The sequence below is a fragment of the Hippichthys cyanospilos genome, chromosome 8, assembly GCF_059441005.1.
Source record: "Hippichthys cyanospilos isolate Australia breed blue-spotted pipefish chromosome 8, RoL_Hcya_1.0, whole genome shotgun sequence".
Taxonomy (NCBI): Eukaryota; Metazoa; Chordata; class Actinopteri; order Syngnathiformes; family Syngnathidae; genus Hippichthys; species Hippichthys cyanospilos.
This window is the reverse complement of record NC_142376.1, coordinates 15,700,001-15,717,500: the sequence shown is the minus strand read 5'-3', so window position 1 is coordinate 15,717,500 and position 17,500 is coordinate 15,700,001. Positions and strand designations below refer to the sequence as shown.

The following is a 17,500-nucleotide window of genomic DNA, read 5'->3' as shown; positions in this document are numbered from 1 at the left end:
TATTTGACAAAGTCTGGATCTTTTGCCCACATTGCACTACCCTATGTAGTTACCTTCCACACTAAGTGGCAATAAAGGAGAAGAGTGGAACAAGTTTGATAATACCCGCAGTTTTTGTTTTCAACTTGTCATTTAGTTGGGCCGCTGGCCACCACAAAATTAGTTGCAGGTTATGATTATAGTGGAAAAGGTTTTATCTTGGTCTCATTATCTTGAACAAGGGTGTGTGGACTTTTTATAGCCACTGTATGAATTGCAAAAACAGGCATTAAAAGGTTTTGGGAACCAATTGTACCTCAGAGATATCCTCTTTGAGCTTGTTATACTTCTCAATGTCAAAGCGTGTTCTTTTCACCCCCTTGTGGAGAAAAAGCAGATACTGCCGGTCTCTGGCGTCGGGGTACACATACTCCTGCAGGTCACAGAGAGACGCGGCATTTCATAAGCACCAATTTATCAGATGCTCCTTGTGATGTTCTGGCTGGCAGATCAGATTAGGGTTACTGAAATAGCTTTGGTAGAGGTGAATTATGAATGCTGGGTAAAAGGCGTCATTGTCACACTGTCAGCCTTTCAATTGGCCAAAACGTGTATCATTTGGGCAGGACATTACAAAGAAACTCCGGCGAGTGTTCTGTAACACTGTAAATGTTATCATTCTAATGTGTCCTCTATTTAACCTGAAATAATAAATGGGTTTACATTTTGGAGGAATTCACAGTGCCAGCAGTTACAATTGAGCCTGTTCTCGCAAAAATGGTGATGAATTTCATTTAATCAGCAAAGTGAACACTTTGTCCATTTTGATCAAGAATGTTGTACAGTACCTGCAAAGCATTAGGCCTTCATGATAGCTTGGTAAGTTGAGACCCTTTAAATGTTTTATGACGTGTTTATTTTTTACACAGGTAGGACAGTCATAAATGCTAAACTGCTGGTGCCTATACAGTTAATAAAGGTACTGCGAGGGTGACAGGTTGCTCCTGGCAAAGACTTCTTTCATTTCCATTATCTCAAAGCTATTTAGTAGACCTTGACTGCATTGTGTTTAACCTTAGAAAGTTCCTCTCTACATTATGTTTCGTACAATGACATTTTGTTTTGCTACAGTGATTAAAGAATGAGGAAATCCCATCACCGTATTAATATGACCTTAAACTCTATATCTAATTGTGATCTAGTGTATTTTCAAAGGCATTGTTGTAGACCTATAATCTAAAGCGCTTGTCTATGGTAAAATAAAATAAGATAAAACAAACCCCTTCTGTATATCACCGTTTTTGAGTAATGTGATACGAACATATGCGACATCATCAACTCAAGGCTTATCAAAAACTGTTTTTGTTGTTGTAAAATAAGCAGTACCACCTATGTCTTAAGCAAGCTGTCATTCTATTATGGTGGTGCCAGGAACAATTGTTTATTGTCTTGAGAATTATGAAGACATTAGCGTAACTATCACTCTCTAAGATAGGTAATGGTGGAGCAAAGTAAAGTATCAATGTACTGGAGGTATTCTGGAGAGGAAGTCAAGAACTGTACTGCAGGAATTCAGGTCTTTCTGCCAAATGATATTCCCTCATCTGATAATGCAAAGAGACAGTTCAAAATAAATCTGAAATTGAGGTGAGAACCGGTCATGGCAAAGGCCAAGATGATTCACATCATTTTCATACTCATCAAAGCATTCGTGACCCCTTCTGTCCGCTGGATGAGATACAATCATCTTTCCATTTCAAAACCCGGGTGTTCCCCTTAATTTGTCCCGTTTGTGTGAATTGGCAACAGTGTCAATTTTCCTACCTGGCGCGTGAGCACAAAATATGCATACATGGCCATGGCTGTGCCATAAGTGATGAAATAGGTGACCGGCTCCATGATATCCCAAGAGTACTCCCACCAGGTCAGTCTGGCCAGGATGCCGAACTGGGTGGCCATGTACGCCATGCCGCCCCACAGCACCCAAGTCGTGCGTCGCTCCGCTTTCCTACTCAGCTCCTGCTTCACCTAAGTGTAAAACAAGAAATGGGAAAATCAAGCAATATGTGCCAAACGCATCAACATTTGGAGCGAATCTCATGAAAAACATCATGGTCAGCATTCACTATTCAACGCACCAAGCTCCAAAATACACAACATACGTTTTAACGAGAAAACAGCTATTATTTGATGCTAAACTTAGCGATACTCTGTGATTATTCACCTTCACCGGCGAGCCTGATTGGCATAGCAATGAACAGGATGGCTGGATGGCTCTTCATTCATCAAAAGTAACCAATGCAAGTTTTAGTGCTAAGATATGCATCGGGGGGGCAAAAAAGACAGAAGCAACAGTGCTCGCTCAGACAGGTTTAAAATATTTGCATTGAGTAGAAACATGAGTGTTCCATTTTTGGCTGTGGGGCTGAGAGCTGGGCGTGAGCTGTTTTGGCGATATGTCTTTTACATACACAAATCTGCTCACTAGCTGACAAGTCAACAGCTTTGTGATGACTCTGCAAAGGATTATACAAATTCATATCATCTTTGTTTTGTCCCTCAGTTTGTTAAACTTTGGGCTGAAAACGCAGCTGTTCCAATCGACATACACCATCACCCACCATGTGAATGATATCTGGGCTCGCCATTGGTGCTTGCACCGGCAAACACAATTAGAATTTTCATCAACATGTTAAGGAACTCAGACCTTTTCAAGTGGGCGGAGCTGAGTGTTAAGGTCCTCAAGGCGTCCAATCAGCTCGCGCTCTTTGCTGAGTTGGTGCTCCTCAATGCGCAGGGTGGTGTAGAGCTGCTGCACTAAGAACTTGACATCATTCAGCCTTTCAGTCTCCTCATGGGGCAGCAATTCTGATGGAACGACAAACAAATATCAATCAATAGTTTCTTGCTTGCCTTATAGAAAATGATCACGAATGTCCTAACCTCTCCTCGGTGGCCGAACAAGGTGGGTGGTGTCGTTAATGACGAGCTTGAAATCATCCAATAACAGGATGTCAATGCCTGTAGAGGAGGCGACCCTGGCTCCATCTGGAGTGAAAAAAAAAAAAAAAAAAAAAAAACGAAACATGGTGGGAAAGTGGAGCAATGAGAGTATTGCTGGTGAAGCACTCAACAAACCCTCCAGCTTTCTTGACCATCGGGCTCGTTTCGCTCCGATTATCACGAGAGGGAGAGTAGAAGCACTTTCACGCTAAGGGAAGATTCCGAGCGCCAATTGTTCTTGTATAATGAAGCATCGGAGCGGTGCAAATGTATATGAAAGTACTCAATTCTTTTGCCAAGACACAGCAGCGGAAACTCTTAATGACACCTAAATACATTTGAAAGCATGCAAGGGCATGGACATATGTCATCTATTGGTGGTGGATACAGTGTGTGTGTGGATGCGTGTGTGCATCTGTGTAAAAGAGAGAGAGAAAGACAGTACCCGTGGAGTAGATGGCTACTCGATCGATGCCTCTGTCCTCTGCTTGGAGTTGTTGCAGGAAAACTCCCACGCAATCACTCAGAGGCTTGAGGGTGAACTGACAGCGTTCTCGCCTGGATGGCAAACTGACTGAGATGACTGGCAGCCCGTTCTGATACACAACTGTCACATCTGGGTGCAGGTTGGGAGACAAAGACAAACAAATATTAAGAAGACTCATAATCAAACCATTCACAACTGTTGACAATTGTCGGTATAGCCCACGTTAGCTCTTGTGTGTGGCCTGTTTTTGTTAATGTACTTATTTTTTTTCGCAAACCGTCATTGTCATATCTTCTAATATTTTATCATCCTTTTATTCAACAGGAAAACCAAAATATCACCACAGGTGATTTGAATGTAATCGAGGCACCTTGTATTTCTCCTGTAGGGCTGAAGAATGGGTATTTTCATTTCATTTTCATTTCCACAAAATTATTATTTGATAATTTTTTCTCAAGCTAAATACACTATATACTGAGATTTTATATCATTGTCTCTACAAACATTTGGCTCCTTTCACTCTATCTACTCCGTAATATACTCAGAGTGTAAGTTGTTTATTAGTGGTTTATTATTACTTCCCTTATTTCTCTATTATTGTTTTTGTTTTATTGCCTACCTTATTAATTGCTTGATTATGGAATGTAGTCTGCTCGGGAAGTGAACAGAATAAGAATTTCATTGTGTGGTATTACTATGCATATGACAATAAAACTCTTGAATTCAGAGGATAAGGTCAACATAAATAGCAAATGCAAGATGCAAATGCAGATCTTTGCTCCAAGCCTAAGCATTTTGACAGGACAAGAATGTCTTTAATTTGAATTTTGAATTTTTAAAGATAAATGCAAATACTGTACCTGAAACTGAATGTAAAGGAAAACACTTTTAGAACACGTGACTTCAACATTTGGAAATGTTTAATGACACTAAAAGAAAGGCAACTTTTTTTTTTCTTAATAAGGTGCCACAAAACAAGTAACTAAGCACAGGTTGGACTCTTGGTCAGCCGGATTGGTTGGATCACAAAGGGTATATAGTACTAATCATGATAGAAAACATGGCTCATGGTGTCATCCCCTGAAAAGAAGTCTGGCAAGACATTCAGAAAGTAAAAAAGCATCATGCAGCGCATGCAAAAGACACAAACTAAGGCCTCTTTACACTGCCAAGGCTGGAAGATCAATACATTCTAATATCGCTGACCTTTCCCTCTCAGAGCAGTTACGTCAATTTACTGATGCCAACTATTGATATTGTGTATTCCCATGGACCACCTTAAAGACCTCTAAAATGATGCCTGCATGATTGGACTGACAATTGCGCAACCTGTAGGACACATGATGTATTTGAAGCAAATCCTCACAAGGAAAGGGGATAAAACAAGGACCTTGGACTCATCACTTAGCACTATTTCAAGTTAGGATAGCGGTAACAAAACAGTGTGTCTGCTGGCACGTGCATGATTCACTTATCTCATGAGTGGGTCTTAATGACAGGGCAATGAATCCAAAATAATTCCACAATGGAGCTAATCCAAGCTGCAGTGCTGCTGCTGCCACAGTAACCGCTCCCTCCTCCCCAAGACCACTGCAGTGAATCAGCATATCGTCAGCTGGCACAAGCAGCATCGGCAGGGTTCAGCTAGTCTGGATCGCCACTAAATACACAGAGGTGCACACTTTAATTTTCCCACCCACCGCCAGCCTCTCTCCACCACCGCCTGCCGCCTTTATCTTCCCCTGTGCAGCCATCATCGCTGAGGGCATCTCCCATCTCACAATCCCACAACTATTACAGCTGACTTTAAGATAAAAATCAGCAAATTCTCACCGCAAATGTTTTATTCCTCCTGACAATCACTCCAGCCTTTAACACAGAGGAGCAAACGCTACCACAAGAGATTCCAGAATGACGGCGAGCTGCTACCTGAGGCTCTACTGTGGGAATCAATGAACAATTTTGTTACAGGCAGGATTAGAGGCAACGTGAGGTGTTTCCTTCAGTAAAAAGAAAGCTTCTGCTGTGCCTCTGGGTTCACGCTTATACAGTATGTAAAGGGATAAACAGCATCTGAGACTCAAAAGAGAAATGAGGACAGGGTTTGGAGCTTACCTTCTGAAGAAGGCTGGGTACACAACGTTCTCTGGCCATGCCATGAAGAGGAGCCCCTCCAAATCTGCAGGCAAGGTGAGAAAAGGGTCTGGTTATTACACTAGTTACAACTTCACATTAGGAAGAATGAATTTGCAGGATCATATGGCAGAAAACATTTTTGGGCAACAACATATTTTTTCTAGCCTGAGATGCCTCAAATAATGTCTTGAATGCAAAAAAGATGGGCAGGAAGTGTCATAGGAGTTCACCCATTGTACACAGACAGAGAGACATGTTGCTCATAGATTAAACTAACCCAAACAACAGGCTTGCTTAATTTGTGGCCTCGGCCAGCTTGTTTGGTGTGCACTAGGTTTGTGGTGTGAACAGATGTCAAGTTATTATGGCATTGTACTGCTGTAAACTGGGAATGATATAACGAAACACATATAACATTTTGTTAGGTATGTTGTTAGTACAATTGGTTATTTCATATGCAAGTTATATTAACTCCTTATAGGCTACTAAAAATACTTCAAATGTATTATGTTGCAATATTATTTTTTGTGTATGTTCCATGATGTATGGCAATGAAAAGATCATGTTTTCTTTTCAGATCAATTATTTTGCTTAGAATTTGAAAGCCCACAAAAGCGGCTTGACGTCTGAGACTATAGGAATGTGCCCAGCTAGCGGCACATTACAGTTTGGAGATCCGTTGTTCAAGTACAAAGATGGTGGAGGACCATTAAAGGAATCTATGCTCAAGTTGACACTAAGCCGATCAAGAAGTGTCAAGCAAAATTCATTGCTACAGAATCTGTGGCTGATACTCCAAAAAACTGGGCATATTCCTAAAGGGTCAGACGTCCAGTCACTATTGTAGGATCTCAAAACAAAACGATCACTTAAAAAAACAAAAAACAAAACAAACAAACAAAAAGAAAAAACAGTTAAATTCCTAAACATTAGATCTTAAATCAGTTACTTTTCAGTCACCCTGTAAATCGAATGAATAAAAGGATAATTTAATAGTAGAGTATACCTGTAGACCATTTTACTTTTTTAACTGATCATTAAAAAATGTGAATGCTGTTTGGTAATTTTACTTTTTTTTTTTTTATGCATGCACAACATGTGGCTTCAAAAACCTTGAAGAACGTTGTTTGTTGTTGATTATACCAATAGGTCTGAAGGATGTACATGCAACTAATGTGTGAAATTTGTTTGGTTTAAACACATTTATATTCCTTGTTTAGAATGAATTCCCATAATTCATTCATATTAATTCTACTAAATCACCATATACATTGTTCTTATTTCCATTCATTTTCTTTTTTTTCATTTTTATTTTTTTTAATCCACTGTTTCATATTCTAGGTAAATGAACCTATGTTTAGTGCACCACATGCAGAAAATCACTGCAGCGGGTAACAAAGAAGGCAGCCAAACATGTGCCTTAGTTGTGTCAGAAACTGAAGGAAGGGGGGGTGAGCAGTTGAGCACAGCTTGGGGAAACCCTTGTTTTATGCTGCAAAAGCAGGAGACTCCATATGCACAGCACGTTTCCAATCACACAGACGCATGCCGATTTCTGCAGAGCAGCAATCAAGCCTTTTAAGGCATTAAATGGGCTGTCACATCCCCTTACACATGCATGTATAGTGGAGCTGGGTGGTAATGAGGCGGTGAAAATACAGCCAACAAGATTGCCAAAGGCGGTAAACTTTTCTGATGTTTCAAATCATGCGCATAGGTAATACGCTGAATTCGTAGCACCACATAAACTCAGCTGTACTCCTCAAGCAATGAGTAGACAGAATTGAGCAATTGGTCATACTGTTGAACATGCAACGTATGCAGGAACAGTCTACACAACATTCATATTAGGTACCCAATGATAGACCCAAGGTGCATTTATAACAGGGGTACCCAAACCTTTTTGCCCATCTCCTGCAATCTACTGGGGGAGGGACACTCCAGAATATTTGTAAGGATTTGTTGTTGTATCCCAATAACCAGTGATCTAAATACACAATTAATATCTCCTCTTTCGCAGTGATATCAACAAACACCGTTTAGTGATAATACAATTTAGTAAAAACCATGAATGAAAATACACATAAAATACATACAGTATCTGGGGTGTCACATGTTCAGATTTGTCCAACAGCAGTGAGAGACAGAATCTGACTCGCTCACTTACTTAGGCTTGCAGTACTCATTGCTTCTTCTTTCAGGCAGGGAAACGTTAAATGATCCAGGCAGGATAGACAGATTAACCAGGCTTGTTGTCCCAGAAGAGCAATGAGACGTGCAGAGAATCCGCTGCATGTCAAGTCACTATATTTTCGTCAAGCAGTCAAACATTGTGAGAAAGCCAAACAATGCTTTAAAATAAAATGTGGGATATCAAGTAACTTATGAAACAAACTCCTTTGAAACGCTTTTATTTTGAAGTGTTTCAGGTAGTGCGATGTCATGCAAGCGACCAACAACAGTGAGGTGGGCCACTGGCCAACCGCAATTGAAACAATGAGCACCCCTGCTTTAAAGTATTAAGTGAGAACCAGCTATGACTGTTGTGCAGTGTATCCAGTGCATTTCTAAGGGTAGTAATATCGGACGTATTGCTTGAATCATAGGGAAGAAAACCAAATGATGCAAAGTTCTATTTCTGAACCAACATTGATAGCACTGAGATGTGGGCTTCTCCGAAAGAAATAAATACATTTGTAAACCTATACAAGACAGTACATAAACTATGAATTTATTGGTAGGTTTTCTTGTCAGAATTACGATACCAAGAGATGGGAAAGCCTGCCGTCCACACACTAAAGCAAGGAACAGAGTGGTCGTTGACTAAACGTCTCGGCTGTCTATCAGGGTGTCTGATTGCCAATCAAGGCTTCCCTATTGTTGTTTAATCCAGAGAGACAGAGCTTTTAGTCAGCTAGTTGACACAAATCAAACCACCAACAGTAAAGGCACTGACAGCTCTGAGTTGATCAGATGCACAAAGATGGGTAAGTCACAGCTAATGCTAGCCATGTTCCATCACTCATGCGGGGTCCTAAAAGAGACCCTCCCAGTGGACTTTGGGCAAGAGACGGGGTCCCACCTGAACTGGTTGCCAGTCAAGCACAAGGCACATAAAACAGACACTTGCTATATGGTTTGAATGACAATTAAATGTCACATTTTATTCTCTGCATCACAGTTCAGACCAAGAAACAAAAATCCATAGAAAATCTGTGAATGTGATTATGGTATAATGTGACACATGAGAAGAACAATCAATCATTGTGAGTCAAACTTCACCAGATTTTAATTAACCTGTAAATGACATTTATGCAAAAAATGTGCAAACAAGACATCTTGATGTTGGCAAGCTACTTCTCTTCTGCATTATTTATACTTCAGTGTTAAGACTAACGACTGTTGTACTTTCAGAAAAAGACTCAAGCCTCAATCGGGAGTTAAAATATCACTTTATGACTGCAAAAATATGTAAATGTTGGCCAACATAGTGCTGTTACATTCTGACGGCATCAAACATGGTACGTTATGTTCTTAAAATGCCACTTTTTTTTTTTTTAATTACAGCCACCAGAGCCCTTACTTATGGCCCGTAATGCTATAAGATATGCTGCTACATTACCCAACATTAGCCAGTTATCACTAAAAACCACTAAAGACGCTTGCTTAAAGAGATTGCACGAGGATCTTTTATATGATTTATTTTTAGATAGAAAGGCAAGCAAGCACACACAACTGTCTGTCCTGGACTGATTGCTGTCCCATGTGCCGTGATTAGATCAGATGACAAATGGTGAATTGCTGCACGCACACTAGCAAGTGCTCATATACTGACAATAAGTGCCGATGAAAGACTGCAGCGCAGTGGCCTCACGAACATACGCAAATATGATTGTGACGTGTGCGCGCCCATCTGTGGTAAAACGTCCACGTCTATTTGCAGGTGGCTTGTGTGTTTGTCCACCAGTCTGTTCACGAGCCCGTTTGACAGCAGCAGTTGCAGAACATCTAAGCAAAGCAAAACCGCTTTACACTCCACCACACACACACACAGACTGACTCCTTCCATTGCATCACACTCCCTTGGCATGCAGCCACTGAGATGCTGCGTGAAATATTTAAGAGCATAGCTACATTCAATAGCACAACAACCTTGGAATCAATGTCATACAAGCAAAAGAATAGAACAAAAACAGGCATTGAGCAGAAACAGAAAAGGAAGGGACAGAGGATAAAAGAATGGAGCAACAGCAGGGGAGTGATAGAGATAGATGAAGGCTGGAGTAAAACGGTGAGAGTCACGAGCGTGCTTGCGTTTCAAGCCATGTGCTGCTGCATACAAACTGTGCCCTGCAGCAGACACACGTACCCCCCCCCCCCCCCCCTCCTGTAACGTGACTCCACTTTCCTGTGTGTGTGGGTGTGTGTGTGGGTGGGTAAGTGGGGCGGGAGGGGGGGCATCGCAGGTTGGAGGAAGCAGCAGCAATAGACAGGTAGGGAGGAGGGGAGAGGGAAGGCGGAGGTTGCTGATCACTGCAGTAAAGGAATTCCTCGTCTTGAATCAGGGGGTTGCCCCTCGCCGTCCCCCTCCTCTCGCCGTCTTACTCTCACTGAATCCTGATATGCCGGTCTCACTATCTCTCCCTGCTCATCTGCACTGCGCTTTACCTCACACTGCATTTCACCGTACTTCTGAATGGTTGTGAATGGTGTATAATTATTGGTCTTGTTCGGCAGTGAATTACTACATCTTGGAGCTTCCGAGTTCCAAACCTAAACTCTTCCTGACATTTCTCACAATTGTCAAAAGAAGTACAGTTTGTGGTATTTCAAAAAAGCCTAGATACAACATCTAGCCATTAAAGCAAATGGGCGAAATGAAAAGTAACAATATAAATTCAAATTCTATTCTAAGATGATTGCCTTAGATTTGATGAAACATTCCATTAAAATTGATTGCTGGTAAAACCTCTAGCAACAGATACAGATTAAAAACCATTTAAGATAATGACTAATTCTTCAAATGTCAGTGATGTTCTAAAGCGCTTTTTACTGCGCTTTACCAATAAGACAAAATATGAATAACTGAAAGTTCAAAATGTGCAACAATAGATTGGTTGATCAGGCTACTGTTGGTCATTCTTTTTCCCCTGGAGTGAGGAAACCTTTACAAATGCCACCATAATCTGAGTGTTTGCGTATTATCATAAATGTGCTTTTTTGACAACAAACAGACCAAGATGGACATACAAGCTCGCTGCAAATCATCGATAGCCCATCTTAACAAATGTAAATTGATCAACTGCAGGCAACAGGCAACAGCAATGCATGGGGAATAATCAGGGGAGTGTTGTTCATTTGTATCAAAACTTATAGACAGTTCATTTGAATGCATACTTATGCTGACAAAAAAAAAGTTAATTTAGCTCTGTGAAGGCATACACTCCGGTATTAGGCCGCATGCTTACATTATGCTGTATCCATTTACTCTATGTTGTAGTTAACTGCACAATATAAAATTGCTTTCTGTTTGAATTACATGAAAAGCCCAAGTTGTTTTCTGTCAGAAGAACAAATTCAAAAACCCCATTTGTATTCCAATCCGACCACTGGATCTGAAAACATTGTGCATCCTGTGACTGACAGGTTTGGCTTTATTTTTGGCTAAACCGTAGACAAAATGCTATAGCAGTTTAGTATCTTTTCTCCCTCAGAGCACCTCAGGGAACAAAAAATTAAACATTAGGCGAATCGTGTGAATGGGATACAGCAGTGCTGAAGAATAATGTCGCTGACATAATTCCCATTTCATGATGCCCTTCTGGGGATATGCAGCACTCAGTCATTTATCTGCACAATAGCTGCATCCATCTATGTGCTAATACGCTTTTCTGGGCAGCTACATCCCAGATAACGTAGCTGATTTCCCAAAGTCATTCATGAAATATTTCATGTGGTACATTCAACAGCCCAAATTAATTTATATTGATGGTATGTTAGTAAAACACACACCACTCATTCTTGACATCACTAGAAATAGAAATTGTTTCAATGCTAATCCTACAAGGACAGATTTACGAACAAATGGATATGAGGTCAATTTCCCGGCAGCCAAGTCATTGGGTGCTCTATCATGTTGGCATGACAGAAAATGCTAGAACCATGGTCAAGGTAAGGTTAGCAGGAGGTCACACTGGAGTACTACAATCAATATACAATTAGTCTTTCAAAACAGAGAGAATAAATCCATTTTCCACCCAATTACTTCTACGTCTTCCATTAACCAAGCTACAAATGCTCATTGAATGTACTGATCTTATTAAGAAGTTGTTACACACCGTGGTTAGTTAGCAGTACATTGCCAAAAATCAGCTATATACACACGTGACAATTTTAAGAACAACTTCTATATGGATTTTAAGGAAACCAGGTTGAGCAGGTGAGCTAAATTTGAAAGGCACTCCTTATATGTGAGAAGGAATGAAAGAAAATGAGGCTCACATTCATTAACTCGGGGCGGCAACACAGCGTGTTTTTTTCCTCCTATGGTTGTTTCCAGATGTATTGTGCTTCCATATCGCATTAAGGGACTGCTGAGCCTCACATTTTAAAATCTACTTTCCTATAAGTTTAATTGGTATGCATAATTCACAATTCCAGAGAAATAAACAAATATTGACTAAATAAATGCAAGAAATAACACCGTTTGCAAAATTGAGTTATCCCATATTAATGGTATAGGCATCTATTCAAGATTTCAACACCTAATTTGGGAGAATATTTCATTATCATCTTAATATAAATTGGATTCAGTCAGTTTAACCAAACAGTAGACGCCAAAAGTGCTGCTTTTCAACTTCTGACCACGTTAAGAACATTGCAGTGAATTTAATAACCTTTTAATGAAAACATGTTTTTTATACCCTTGTATTGGTGATTGAAGCGAATGGTACAACTGATGAGATTTATATAAAGGATGTATCATAGGAAATAATGATTTCCAAAACTACAGGTATGGCACATAGTTAAAAATGTCTGAAACCCAAATTAAATTAATAAGCCATAGTGCTGCTGGAATTTTACTAAGCAATTGCATTTAATTTCATTCAGTTCGGAAGTCAATGTTTTTCAGTTCCATTGGTACAGTTCTAGTACGACAACGATACCAATCGCTCACTTCCCCTCCAGGGACCTCGCGGGCTTGACCTAACCGTTGAAGGGTTCAAACATAATGACTGGAAGCTTTAATCAATACATGAGAGAACCCACGTAAAAAGAGAAGGCCACCGCTTTGCACATGCTGGAGACCCAAGCGCGGCGCTGTGTGTGACAGTTACCACCGTCGAACTGACGCAATAAAGAAAAGGCTGAAAACCACTGACATAATGAAATCTCTAGACATATACCACTTCAACACCACCATGTTACACAACATCAGCTCATCACGCACAAAGCACAGCGTGCCATACATAAGACAGTGACAATCTGATTTTGCCACTGCACTGCGGAGTTGCTACAATTTGGCTTGTTGAAATGTCAAAACGCCAATATAGTGACAGCACGTAAGCAATAGATAAATAATTCCATCTTAATCTTTGATTCGATGTTGATGAATTGGCTTGGGTATGCGTTAATTAATTAATGCCAGCTCATGCCTTGCATAATCCACACTAAATCCCTAGCTATACATTAAACAGTCGCTATACCATTTGGATAGCCATCATCCGCCCACCTCACATGACTTCTCCTTGCCTTGCTGGGACCCAAAACGTGACAATCTGTTGAATTATTAAACAGCAAAGTAGGCTTCCACGCCACGGCAATGAAATTCGATTGTGGTATCCTCTAAGAAAAAAAAAACAGTCAATCAACTGAAAAGATGCATTTCCCTGTGACTAGAGCAGAGCAGACCGCAAATGTAAAAGGATGCTTGCCTGAATAATGTGTTTACACAGTATACACAATATAGTATACCCATTGCATATAGAAAGTGTGTGGGAGCAGGTGTTTATTTTACAGGCACGATATGACCCTTTTTGATTGCTCATACAGCAGATGGCACTTGCTGCTTGTGTCCGTGATAATTGCATTGCGAGTCACGCAACACTCAGCCCTTTTTCCGAGCTGCTATAAAGCCCGCATGATTCACTGCTTCTTCATTTGCTCATCAGTTTCCCTCAAAACAGGCTAATTTTCAAAGACATACACTACATACACTGTCCTGCACATCAACACCGCACACACTTGCTCTTCCATAAACTGGGGCCCTGATCTTAAGGAGACACAAGCAAATTGCATCACAATCAATGCGCCTGAATAAGCACTGCTTCATTCCCATCATGCATCCCTAGTTCCTTGTTTCCACAATTATCAGCAGCCAGAGGATTATGAACATACCTTTTCTGCCCACTAGGTTAATTTAGGAAGATACATTGGTCCTTGTGCTACTATGTAATTCATATGTCCTGACCCAGATTAAGACCGACTTTGAATAGTCAAAATGTTTAGTGCTATTCAAAAAACATGTCCGAATGCTTCTGTTATCACCGATTCGATGCAGTTGGAACAGCTTGAAGTAACAAATGCAAGCTTTCTACAGAGGTTTACAAAATTGCTAAGCTTTTGAATACTCATCCAAATTTGGTGTCGCTCCAAGTGTAAGAACATGGGCATCGAAAAATACAACTGTACACAACATTTATTTGGTCATATTTTTTTGAGGGAATTCCATGATTATTAAAACCCGTATTATCAGTATGATCAGTGTTTCCTCTCTGCAGTGCTAAAGGGCGTAATATGTCCTAGTTTTCTCACTGCTTCTTCCATCTCCAGCCTGGGTTTCCAAACCTGACCTGAAATCCTTAATAAAACATCGACACTGAAGTAATGAATCAGATTGTTCATCAGCATTAGAAGTACCTTTCACAAAATCTTTATAAGTTAGTGTTTTTACCATATCACAATTCTGTACATGTCATCGATGCTGAATTAGTGTGACAATGTGTTCATATGCAAAAAAGAAAAAAAAAAAGTGATTGTCAAAAGAGCTTGATTGCTTTTCGCACTCTGTGTGTTGCTTCCGCTAGTCGAAGCTAGCAGCTGGCCCTCGCGAAGACTCACCGCCGAGCGAGACAGCAGAAGAGGGGACGGCCAAATGACAGCAGGAGCATGCCAGCAAGATTGTGTCAATCTAACTAAAGTCGGGCTAGTCATTGGTCCAGCATTATGTGGAGCAGGATGGCACATTTGAACCTTGGGGTACTTTGATAAAAGCATGACAGACATATTATTAACAAAATTGGGAGCTGAAGAAGGAAATGCATAGCATACCTCCTTTAACTATGTACTGAGATTTATTACCCATATTTCTTGCATGCTGTTTAAAAAATAAATAAATACATAAATGTTACATCAGCTCAAAATGGTGTTAAAAATTGCCACAACACATTTTTTGTACCATACGGTACAGTATGTTTTGTTGTTATTAGAAATCCTGTAAAAACTAAATGTTTCGCTGCATGCCTTTGTGTGTTATGTGTGGGTAAGGGTGACAGGGCAAACAATAGCATCCCAAGTTAGGGCAATGAATTTCTCCTGAGGCCGCAGCTCCTATTTATGAAGTGGAGCATGGGAATGTTCCTTTTGAGAAAACATTGTCTGTATTCCCCCTCATGACAGCCTTGTTGCCATGACACAAAATTCCTTTTCCATGACTAACTATACAAGATATTTCTGTTACTGCACAGATAATCCAAGCAAGAGAAGACAAATCAAGAATTTAGCTCCCAATAAGTCTCACTCGATTTCTGGTTACGTCACTTTGAGCTCCATGGAGAGGAGTGAGAGAGCGATTGACGCCTCGAAATCAGACTCCACGGAATTACTGCTCTCTGCCTTCTCGACTGTGTCAGCGGCTGGGCCTCAGTTTTATTTCGCTCCAGCCGGCATGCGCATGGCATAGCATGCAGCAAGAAGTGTTCTAATTAGCTGACATGGACTGGACCAGACACTGTGGTGGTGGCTGTGCATGTTTAATTTGGCACTTTTCCCCCAGGATAACTGCATGGTAGAGATCTCATCACTCAGGCCGACATGATACAGATCATGATACACTGCCAAAAATACAGTTGTAGCTGGCGCTGGTATTGTTATGGTCCGTTGCCGTGACAACACAAATGTGCGGATTTCATGTGAATTTGTTATTGTGATTATATATTTGGGTTGGTTATGTATTGGTGTTTGGTTTTGTGTTCACCATGTTTTATCATTTTCAGTCGAGTCGTTATTTGCGGGCGAGGTTGTGGGACAATCACTTCCGTTTCAAAGTCATTTAAGCCGGAAGCGCAGGAGCGTGCATGAAAGCATAAGAGAAAGAAGTCAAATGCAAAAAAGACGTTTGTCGGACGGACTATACTTTTGATGATCTTTTACTGGGTATTGTATTTGCAGACTATTATGACATGCTGCCTTAGGCTTGGTTTAGGCTTGACGTGTCTGCGAGCTCTGCACGCTACAACCGCACAGGCCAGATTTTCCACAACGTGTACCTTACGGAATTTCTTCAGCTAGAAAACATTGCAGATGAACTATTATTTATGGAAGTTCACTGTACAAACACCTTTATGATTGAGCTGAAAAGAACTACCATTACCTAAATACCGTAAACAACTCCTGGAGAGCACCCACACTGGGGGGAGATGAGGACTATGACCGATAAAAAGCTTGGAAGAATTTAGATCATTTGAATCTACAAGGATTCTAGGATTTCATTTTTCAGGTCCATCATTTATGAACAGGGGGTAACGTGGGATTTGGCAAGGACAGATATTTTTATTGTTTTTTATTTAAATACAGTGTGGAAACTACTTGATTTTAACACAATCTTTTTAGGTCACATAAGTCATGTGTTCTTAATTTGGATTGTTGCTCCAGTTGTTTTCCTTTTCTTATGCTTTATAGATGTGAAGTCATACTGTGAATGTGCTAGTGAATCCTAGGATGGAAGCTGTAAGCCCTGAAATTGGGTGTTCAACCTTTAATTTGTTTAATACAAGTAGTAGCCCTTGAGACACGCTCAATATACACTAATACCAATAACAGACACACTAAGGAGGAGGTTGTTTCATGCTGCCACAAGCATCTATAGAAAGTAACAGAGCCAAAGCAATAGAAAATATTGGTGCCCAAAGCAGACCTTGTTCAGTAACAAAGCTCAATGGAAGCCAATAGGGATCATGAAAACGGCAGATGAGGCTTGATCGCTCATGGAAGTCAAGAAAGGAGATGACAGGTCACAACTGGGAGGAAAGGTGACAACTTGCGCTGCATACTAATACAGTCAATGGAAATACTTGGCCAATGAGATATGAAGACAATGAATTTGTCCTGAGGATTAAAGAGACTTACTTGCTAAATTTGAGGTCGCTGTGTCATTTCAGGCACATAAAAGGGCAACAATGGAGGACACACTGAACTGAGATTAGAGGAAAGGGACAAATTTAATAATAGTCTTAGTTGAGCTGTGGAGCTGGATCCAGCACTAATCTCAGCTGACTTTATTAGCCATTTTTCACCATTATCAAACCTCCTTCCCTCCCCTTGTGTGGTCTGTGTGCTGTGTTTGTCATTGCTTCTAAAGCTGGCTGAGCTGGAACCACCACTTCACACTAAGACACACACAGGAGGAGGCAGTGAGATACTGCCCGGGACCCTTTTGCAGTCTGAAAATTGGACTGTCTGTATATTTGACTGCTGCATCTATTCTCTAAACCCTGCAGGTGGTGAGAATTATAGATTTAGAGATGCTGGCCTACTTTTCTTTGAGACTATGCCAGTCAGTGAGCTGTATCTGTACTGACCGGACCTGTACGGCTGGCAAAAAATCTAATGCTTTTT

General features: G+C 40.6%; 1 protein-coding gene across 2 annotated transcripts in view; it reads right to left on the bottom strand.

Moving 5' to 3' along the window:
- The window catches only part of mcu (mitochondrial calcium uniporter), a 51,372-nt gene that overhangs the window by 2,115 nt on the left and 31,757 nt on the right, over positions 1–17,500 (bottom strand). For both annotated transcript variants that reach the window (XM_088421547.1, XM_088421546.1), the window contains exons 3-8: positions 5,585–5,648; positions 3,428–3,598; positions 2,923–3,027; positions 2,687–2,847; positions 1,804–2,007; positions 296–412 (exon numbers count right to left, since the gene is read on the bottom strand). In XM_088421547.1, the coding sequence (XP_088277673.1) occupies positions 296–412; positions 1,804–2,007; positions 2,687–2,847; positions 2,923–3,027; positions 3,428–3,598; positions 5,585–5,648 (822 nt within the window). The remainder of the gene's footprint in view (positions 1–295; positions 413–1,803; positions 2,008–2,686; positions 2,848–2,922; positions 3,028–3,427; positions 3,599–5,584; positions 5,649–17,500) is intronic.